The sequence below is a fragment of the Hakea prostrata genome, chromosome 11, assembly GCF_041222555.1.
Source record: "Hakea prostrata isolate BN-2017 chromosome 11, UWA_Hpros_2, whole genome shotgun sequence".
NCBI lineage: Eukaryota > Viridiplantae > Streptophyta > Magnoliopsida > Proteales > Proteaceae > Hakea > Hakea prostrata.
Genome location: NC_142610.1, coordinates 27,676,215 through 27,686,398, shown reverse-complemented (window position 1 = coordinate 27,686,398; position 10,184 = coordinate 27,676,215). Strand labels below are relative to the sequence as shown.

The following is a 10,184-nucleotide window of genomic DNA, read 5'->3' as shown; positions in this document are numbered from 1 at the left end:
TGTTCAGAGCTCTGCAACTTTGTTTTCTTCTTAAAGCTATGAGCATTCACTGACTTGATCATCAGAGGGGTTCCTCAGCTACACCAGCAAACCACGTTGTCTTGTAGGTAACTTGGCTTGCGGGGCTATCAAACACCATGTAGTCAAGATGATGAGATGTTTATCTATGAAGATCAAGCAGAAGGATGTCGAACAAGTGTATGATGAGTTCTTAGATTTCTCTTTATCTTCTCTGCTTGAAAGATTATGAGACTGGTATGTTCTTTTTCTGACAAGACCCGCTATGTCTCTACGAATTTCTCACAAAATTTTAGAGACCCAGTTTCCTAGTTTCAGAAGATTTTGAATTTGTTCTTTGAAGATTATGAATGGTTTAGGAAAACTATCAATTGAGAATGTTGAAGGATGTAGAGTTGCCTTCGATCATGGAAGAAGAGGAAACCCCATTAACTTGGGTTTGGATCAATCGCTTTCAGCTACAAGGGACAAAGGTCGAGTTGGAGTTTCAAAAACAGAATCGTAGGTTTCTTATTTTAAGAACCGGGTTCTAGAAATCGGTGGGTTTTGGTTAAAATAGGTCATAAAAATGGGTTTCTATCCCTTAAACATAACCCTTCTAATCTTAACCATTTATTTAGAATAAAACACATGTTGTGTTTTGGTGCTACAGTACTGTGCATGGTAGAGAGATGTGTATAGCATAAGATCTTTCTCCCAAAACAAAACTTTCCAGGGCTTGCTCAGGGGAAAACGTCCTCTACTTGAATATCTCTCTACTGTACACAGTAGTGTACCACCACAACTTGACACGTGTATTATTTTAAATAAATAGCTGAGATTAAACCACCGTCTTTAAGTGAAATAAATTCAGTTCCAATATCCACCCAAAGAACCCGATTAAACGAAGACTTCCACCCTTTTCTTCTTCTATTATGGAAGGCTTTGTCTTTCTCTCCTAGTTTCTATTTTCCTCTTTTGCAACTCAATATGCAACAACATTTTTTGACAATTCATTGGGAATGTCTACTCTTCTACGTTTGAAGCACTGATCAAGATGGGAAGAGTCAAAGAAAGAGAAGAAGAGGACCTCCAACTTTAGGGCTTTTGTCCATTTGTCTGCAATTGATGCACACAACTCATCACTGCCAGTTTTTGAATGATTTTCATCAAATCTAGGAAACCCATATGGAGAAACTCTTCATATGAGATCCTGAAACCAATTCCGATCTATAAATGTGATACGGGAAAATATCGTTGAACCGGTCTACCCGTGGTTCAACCCTCGACCCCGGTCGGGGACGAACTGACCAATTCAAGCTTGAATCAACCGGGTCCATAGATGGCGTGTTCAGGAAGAAACATCGGCTATCAGCAAGCATGCACGAGTCCGAGATTCTTGGGATGAATAACTGGTCAAAATGACGGTTATCAACACTCGTAGAATAGGTGATCGTGCCAGCTTGGATAACGGCCATGATCGTAACATCATGATCGTGCAATCAAGTGAAGTTATCCATTACCCCACTAACGGGTTTAACCGTCTAGATCGAACGGTCACTAGAAGGAGGCACGTACGAATTCAACGAATGAGATTAAAAGGTAAACTCTATATAAGACATCACCAACGTACGAAGAAGGTATTTGAATCATATTCCCAATTATCATATTCATACTTTTGCTCTGCATCTAGTCAGAGCCTTTGTGATCCGTTCATCAACTGACTTAGCCATCGGAGGTGGACTCCCGACCCCCACGGTCGGGCCACATCTGACGATTGTTTTGCAGGTCATTCTTACGTGATCTAAGGGCTGAGCAGATTTTGGACGCATCATTTGGCGTCATCTGTGGGAAACGCTTCAGAAAGTCATGGTTATCAGGTCAGCAATAGCGGCTGCAGTGGCTCAGCGAGATGCTGACATTCAACTTCCTGGCAGGAACAATCCAGAGGATATCCTTGAAGGAAGTTGAGCTCGTGAAGTACGAGAAGATGGAGGACAAGGGGGTAATGATCAATTACATCCTCTGAATCCTCTCCAACAACAGTTGGATCAAATGCAGCTCCAATTCTTGGAGATGAACCAGGACGCTCGCACGCTGGCCAGGCAGGTGGTGGCTCCACAGGCTCTTGATCATTAGGAGGCCAAGAGGCGTGTAGGAGAAGCGGAAAAGATTGTATCGGCGCTACGTGGGCATTCCCCGCATGGAGATAGGAAACCGGTAGGTGGCCAAAATTATGGCCTGAACCTGCGCGGGAATTCCCGAGAGCGAGGTAGAGAGCGATGGATAGGAGAACTACCCGGAAGGTATGCTTGACCGCAATCAAGCCGAACTGGATTAGTAACGAGGTTGGGCAAGGGAGTATGCACTCACTCGCCAACCTCAAAGCGTTTGGGTTGAGAAAGTTATCGGACGAGTGGCGGACGTTCGGTCCACATTAGCTAGGAGCTGGCAGATATTAATCAATGGTTGGGATTGTTCTCCCGAGGAAAAATGGCTGATGACATTTATTCGGTCATTAGGAAAACCCCTTTTGTTGAGGCAATTGCTGAGGAAATTTGTGTTTCCTCACAATTTCCGGCTCCCAACTTTCTCTTCATTCGATGGTTCGGGAGATCTTGTCACCCATATCAGCTATTATCAGCAAACTATGGTTGTGGCTAGTAATTCAAACGAAATACTTTGCAGGGTGTTCGGTTCATCTTTGACCGGTGCAACATAGAAGTGGTTTTCAAATCTTCCTTCGGGAAAAATTGCCGATTTTGAGGAGTTGGCGCGAAAATTCATTGGTCGTTTCCAGAGTGGAATCCAGATAAAAAAGACGGAGGAAACTCTGTTTACTATCAAGCAAGGGAAGAATGAATCAATTCAGGAATACCTAAAAAGATTCAACAAAGTTACTATGGATATTGAGAATATGGATGAACAGGTACCGCTTTGTTCATTGGACTCACCAATCGGAGACTCTTGGAGTTATTACTTCAAGACATGCCAACCACTTATGCTGAACTGGTGCAAAGGTGTCAAAAGCAACCAGAGGTAATGAAGATTCTAGATGCACGTCAGGGGGACACAAAGGCTTCCACTAAAGAATAGAAGGCTCCTGAAAAGAGACAGAAGCCTAAGCAACCCAACAATGATCAGGCCCGAAGGCCTCATCCGGCGTGGAGGCAGCGTTCTCCCGATCATGGGGAGTACACAGCATTGAATACTTCTTGGTCAGAGATCCTGAATATTATCAAGAGACAGGATATCTTGAAATGGCCTCCCAAGGGCGTGTCCAAGTTTGGAGAACCCAACATGAAAAGGTATTGTCGTTTTCATAAAGATTATGGGCATTACACTAATGATTGCAGACACCTGAAGGCCGACATTGAGAGATTGATTTTTCAAGGACATCTCTCGAGTTTCATTAACGGATGACCTCCAGAGCCAAGAATAGCGGTCGAGAAGAGAGATCGTTCGGGAAGCCGAGAGCGCCAGGTCGAGCCTCCCAAGTCAAAGAAGGGAAAGGAAGTGGTCGGAGCTAGCCAATCTCCTATCCTAATCATTTTTGGGGGACCCGAAACGGAGTCACTTCGCAAGCTAAAGTCCAAGTCTAAGTTCGTTGGAACTGGAGAGGTGCAGAAGCGGAAAAGGTTGATGGTGAAAGTTCGATCACCTTCGATGATGAGGACGAAAGGGGTATTTGCACACCTCACGATGATGCCATAGTCATCAAGGTGGAGATCGGACGTCGGGAAGTACACAAAGTGTTGGTTGATACCGGCTCTTCCGCAGATCTTCTATCTTACAAAGCTTATCAGAAATTGAAGATCGAAGAGGATTTGCGGGATCATCTGCGATGGTGGAAGGATCGGTTCAACTGGACCTTTTAGTAGGAAACTTCCCTAAGGAAACTACTAGTCGGGTGAATTTCCTGGTGGTTCGAGAGCTTCCGGCGTATAATGTTATACTTGGCAAACCATCCTTAACAAAGCAAGGAGCGGTGGTTTCAACAAAGCACATGAAGATCAAGTTCCCCACTGATAAGGGAATGGTAAGGTGTCTTCTGATCAGAGAATCTCCCGACAGTGTTACATAGCTTACTTGAAGGACAAGGAGGGCCTAAAGAAGGCCATTGCATTACCAATTGAGATATGTGATGATCAGGATGAGGAAGAGATGCAGAGACCTAAGCCAATAGAGAAATTGGAACGAATCCAGCTAGATCCTGAGGATGAAAAGAAAACAACTCATATTGGATCTGAGCAGCTGGAGGAGTTCAAGTCAGAATTGAAGACTTTCCTTCAGGAAAACAGAGATGTATTCGCATGGTCTACTAAAGACATGCCTGGGATAGATCGGCAGGTGGTGGAACACAAGCTTTGGATAGACTCAAAGGCCAAGCCGGTAATCCAAAGAAGAAGAAAATTTTCAATCGAAAAGCATGAAGCTATCAGAAGCGAAGTCGAGAAGTTGAAGAATTCGGGATTCATTGAACCTATTGAATGCCCGACTTGGTTGGCTAATGTGGTGATGGTCAAGAAGGCTAATGGGAAGTGAGGATGTGTACTGACTACACGGACCTCAATAAATCTTGCCCAAAAGACTGCTATCCCTTACCTCAGATAGATCTGTTGGTAGACGCTACAGCAGGATATGAGACCCTGAGTTTCATGGATGCATACTCGGGATACAACCAAATTCTTATGAGTCAAGATGATGCAAAGTTTACTGCTTTCATGACCGATCGTGAGAGTTTCTATTACAAGGTCATGCCGTTCGGCTTAAAGAACGCTAGAGCAACCTATCAGAGAGAAGTGAACAAAATTTTCAAAGACCTCATTGGGAAGAATATGGAAGCTTATGTTGATAATATGTTGGTAAAAAGCGTTGCACACTCAGGACAGATTGATGATCTCGCGGAGGTATTTTTGGTATTATGAAAATACCAAATGAAGTTGAATCCGGAGAAGTGTGCGTTCGGCGTGTCTTCGGGAAAGTTTTTGGGTTTCATGGTATCTCAAAGAGGTATAGAGGCTAACCCAACCAAAATACAAGCTTTGATTAACATGGAACCTCCAAAAACTGTTCGGGACATGCAATGCCTGACAGGAAGAATAGCTGCGCTGAATCGCTTCATCTCGTAGTTGGGAGAGAAGTGCCTTCCTTTCTTCAAAGCCTTGAAGAATTTAAGGGGAAGCAAGGAAGCCCGATGGATGGATGAATGCCAAAAAGCATTCAAAAGTCTGAAAGAAACTCTTGGTAAGCCACCTTTGTTGTCCCGACCAGAGAAAGGAGAAACCTTGCAGGTTTATCTGGCCACTTCAGCCTCGACTGTAAGAGCAGTTCTTGTTTGGGAGAAGGACAGGAAGCAATGGCCTATCTATTATGTTAGCCATGTGCTCTAGATGCCGAGACGCAATATTCTCAGATTGAATAGTAGGCTTTGGCTCTGATGATTGCTGCTAGAAAACTTCGACCATACTTCCAAGCACACTCGATAGAGGTATTAACAAATTTTCCTTTGAAAAAAGTTCTTCATAAACCCGATTTGTTAGGAAGAATGGTGGCATGATCGGTCAAGCTTGGTGAATTCCAAGTGAATTTCAAATCTCGTACAACAATCAAGGCTCAGGCATTAGCATATTTTGTCGTGGAAACCATGACTCCAATAGAAGAAGAAATCGAACTGAGTATTCCAACCATGTGGGAGATATACATTGACGGTTCAAGCAATAAGCATGGAGCCGGAGTAGGTATTCTACTTAAGAGTCCAGCAGGTTTTATCATTCGGTATGCATTGAAATTTGCATTTGAAGCAAGCAACAATGATGCTGAATATGAAGCCCTAATAGCCAGACTCTGCTTGGCGATAGCTCATGTCACTATATACAGTGATTTGCAGCTGATAGTTAATCAGGTGCAAGGAGAGTATGGCGTAAAGGAGCCCCGATCACAAAAGTATCAAGAAATTGTGCGAGCATTACAAAAAGAATTCAAAAATCTGAAGGTGTGTCAGATCCCAAGGAAGGAGAATACAATGGCGGACGAACTCTTAAGATTGGCTAACGCCAAGGAAAAGACACTCGACCATTTGGTTTAAATAGAGGAGTTAGCCATCCTGAGCAATCAGGTTGCTCAGGAAAAGGAAATATCTTATATCAAAACGGAGCGCTGCTGGATGGACCTGATCGTAGAGTATCTTCGGGATGACAAACTACCAAAGGACGCAAAGGAAGCCCGAAAGATTCTGGTACGAGCGTCTAGGTTTACTATGCAAAATGGAAGATTGTACCGAAGATCTTATGTTAGTCCACTCCTGAGGTGCTTAGGTCCCGAAGGATCACGAACCACTTTGGCCAAAATTCACAAGGGAATTTGTGGGGCGCATATGGGCGGTCAGGCCGTAGCTCACAAAATCCTGAGGCTCGGGCTGTATTGGCCAAAGCTCCAAGAAACTGTAATGAAGTATGTTCGTGCATGCAACGGTATCTGTGAAACCCAGCCCTAACCTTGACCCGGAAACCTTGTTGTTTGTAGGTCCGATGACCCGAAGTAAAGTAAGAAGTCAGCTTTGGGCCATCCCAGTAGAGGACTTGGTGTCTGGCTTTGAATCCATGAAAGTTGATGATGAGGTTCTATTTATGGAAACTGAATCCTGATGAAGATCTAATTAGTTGATGGACTTGGAGTGCTCTCTATCTTGGTTTGAAGGCATTTCTACCTATTAGGTAAGTCACTTGACTTGTGTGCAAAACCCCTTTAGGATTGGATTTGATCTGGACCTTCAATTCCTCGTTTTGGCCTTGTTGTCAAGATTGGTCGACCGATTGGTCGATCGGGCGATCGACCAATCCACTCGACCAATGAGTGCTGTCTTTGGCAATTAGGTTGTTCTTGCTCTATTTAAGTCCAACCTCGAGTCCACTTCGTATTTGCTACCTCCAAACCCTCTGGAACGAACCAAAGACCTCTGCAAGTCATCTCTCTTGCATCCTTGGTGTTTTCTTGACGGATCTTCGTCGAAACTCTTCTTTTTGCATCAAAAGGTATGTCTACTCTCTCTTCTTCTCCTCCATCTTTGTTTTTCTTTCCTTTTTGAGTTGAGACAGTAGAAGAGATGCTGCATCCTCTCGTTGCAAACATCTCTCGAACATGTTCTCATGATCATCCTAAGGATTTAAGGCTAGAACAATGATCTTAACCATGATCATTGCAAGCTTTTGAAGGATTCATGATCAAACCATGATTTAATCTCTGTTAAACTTCTAATCTGAATTCTGATCTCTTTGGATCTTCTTTGTTGATCATGTTAATAGTTAATTACTGTGTTTTCTTTCCATGATCCATAATCCATAGATTTCTAGTTGTTCTCTTCTACCATACTATGTGTTCTTCATGATGCATGATAGGTACATATATGGTAGGTTTTATTTCCTTATTTAGATTTATGCTTCTAAGCCTTATTCCATGAAGATCTATGTATGTTTTCATGTTTTCATTACCGAAAGCAATGATCCATCCTCCTATTGTTCTTGTCTTTGTTTTCTATTTCAAATTCATCAAGATCCATGTTTGAGTTAATTATGGTAACTTTTTGTTTCCTAATTTGGATCTTGATACCTTGAGTTGATTAGTGTTTTGAGGTCCCCTATATGTTAGAATACTACTGATGTAGTCTACCCCTTGATTAGTACCCTTTTGAACCACCAAATTCGGATTCCATATCTTAAAACTCTGATTTTATAGGCTACTGTCTGCATTGGTCGACTGATTGGTCGACTGGACCACTCGACCAATCCACTTGACCAATGAGTACAAGCAACTCCGCATTTGGTCTGTTTCGGATGTTTTGATATCTTTGCTGTTAGGGATCTTTCCTAATATGTTGTATATACTTGTTTAGGACCTTCTTCTCAAGTTTGCCAAGATCTTACTTGATTTCTTAGGATTCCTTTGCGAGTTATAAAAGGTAAGGATGGTTATTTCCTTAATTACATAGATAGCATGAATCTAGTTTCTATATTTGAATATCATTAATATGTTTCCTAAATTAGATTCTTACAATGATATACTACTGTTGCATAGCTTTGATTACAGTAGCATTACTTATTCATATTGAATTGATTCATGTATGATTTACTTACCGATGTTATACAAGTGATTGTAATTATCGATTTCTTTCCATATATGAAGTTACCATATATGTGATGATATGAATTGATGCATGTGTATGCTTAAGTATGGTTTGGAAAGGAGAGGTGTCCTTTCGACACTTCGTTCTTGGACTACTACGGGAATATTATGGGATGTTTCCGGAGATGCCCTCTCGGACACCTTCCTAAACCGTTGGATGACATATCTAGGATTGTCTAGTAGTGTTTGGCTAGGATGTCCTGTTATGTCGGACCCTAATCGGAGGGGTATTGAGACCGAACGACCCGTGGTAGCAATGGGGATTCATGGGCGCTCAAGACCGGTAACCAACCCGTGAGAGGACAGGAATCACATTGTGGGGGCCATTTATTGGTAGGGTTGCATATGGTTAGACTTGGGCTCACGGGCGCTTAAGACCGGTAACCAACCCGTGAGAGGACGTGAGAGCTTCCCGTTTACCATATGTGGATGATCAATAGGGTTGATGAGTCCGTAGTCCGAGTTGGTTGGTGCCATAGGATACGCCGACTCTAGTGTGAAGGATACCGGAAAGGATCGTCGTGGACGAGGAATGGAAGTATCTCGGATCCGACTTGATGTAACCTAGTAGAAGACTTGCATTTGGCTAGGTTTTACCCCGACATGCGCCAAGATTTATACCAAATGGTTGTGAGAGAGTGTGTTGACTTAACCCCCCGCCAAGGTTTGTCCCGAGGGATGAAGGACCCATTACCAAACGGCTGCTCAAGACCGGTGAAATGATCCGTGAGAGAATCCAAGATATCTTAAAGGGTTGAGGATGTGAGTGGACTTTCCTAAAGAAGTACGGTGCTATGGCTTAAAGCATGTCCGCCAATAGAGACCAAGCATCCATAGAGTTAGATTCATTCATTCATTGTTTGTCTCATATCATATTGCATTTATGTTTGTTCTGGAATTCTCGCCATTTATGTTATTATGGATTTTAATCGCTTTACCGAGTTTCTTTGAAACTCATTCCTTTATTGTACAATGTTGTTAGACTATCCCTGCAGTATCGAGTACTATGACGGTCCCTATGAAGAAGCGCAAGGCGAAGAGGCATATCTCCGGGAAGGTGATTGCGGTTACCACAATTACTCTGAAGATCCCGCGAGTGGTTATGCTCCGTACGATGCTTAGTCCGACCATTGAGTGGAAGCGTCCTTGTGCTATTTATGAGATTTACACCTACAAGGATGTTGTCTATAAAGTGGAGAATAATTTAGTTACCCAATGTACTTGTTACTGGGATTAGATTTTTGTCTAGTTTATTCTTTAGAGCTACTTTTCCGCTGAATGTAAAGTGGGATTTTTGCTTCACTTTACTTATCTGATTGATACTCTGATTATATCTATTATTCTGATTCAGTTATGATTCATTCTTTCTTTATTGAATCTATGATTTATCTTCCGCACTCATGTTATGATTGTTCATGATTATGTTATTGTTTATGTGGGAGGTTGATCACTCGATACCTGATCTTCGGGCTGTGGATCACACTCTCGGGTATGCCAGATAGGGTACCGGCTGGGAGGGCGTGACAGTATCAAAGAGACCGGCTGAAACCTTAACGTCAATTCTTGATCCCATCCCGTTTGCAATGTGGGGAATTGACATTATGGGAAAATTCGCCAAGGCATTTGGCTCACAAGAATATCTTATTGTGGCGATTGATTATTTTACAAAGCGGGTAGAAGCAAGTGCCCTGGCAACTATCACTGAGAAAAAGTAGAGAAGTTCATTTTGGAATCTATAATCTACAGATTCGGGATGCCAAAGGTCATTGTTACCAACCATGGAACACAATTTGACAATTCGCAGTTCGAGCAATTCTGTAGCACTTATCAGATCAAGCACCGAATGTCATCGGTGGCGTACCCACAGAGCAACGGTCAGGTGGAAGTCAAGAACCGAACGTTGTTTGATGGAACAAAGAAAAGACTTGAGTCAGACAAAGCTCTGTGGGTTGAAGATCTGCAAAATGTTCTTTGGGCATACCGAACCACGGTTCGAACCCCAACTG

At 42.7% G+C, this 10,184-nt stretch overlaps 1 protein-coding gene across 1 annotated transcript; it reads left to right on the top strand.

Moving 5' to 3' along the window:
* The first annotated feature begins 3,841 nt into the window (after positions 1-3,841).
* On the top strand, positions 3,842-4,542 carry LOC149001254 (uncharacterized). The gene is made up of 2 exons (XM_089139282.1): positions 3,842-4,036; positions 4,150-4,542. Exons 1-2 carry the CDS (start codon positions 3,842-3,844, stop codon positions 4,540-4,542), a joined length of 588 nt encoding a protein of 195 aa, XP_088995408.1.
* The last annotated feature ends 5,642 nt before the right edge of the window (positions 4,543-10,184 follow it).

Coding starts and splice junctions, on each gene's coding strand:
- LOC149001254 (XM_089139282.1), top strand. CDS start 3,842: ATGGTGGAAGGATCGGTTCAACTGGACCTTTTAGTAGGAAACTTCCCT. Junction 4,037..4,149: donor TCCCCACTGATAAGGGAATG/GTAAGGTGTCTT, acceptor TGTGATGATCAG/GATGAGGAAGAGATGCAGAG.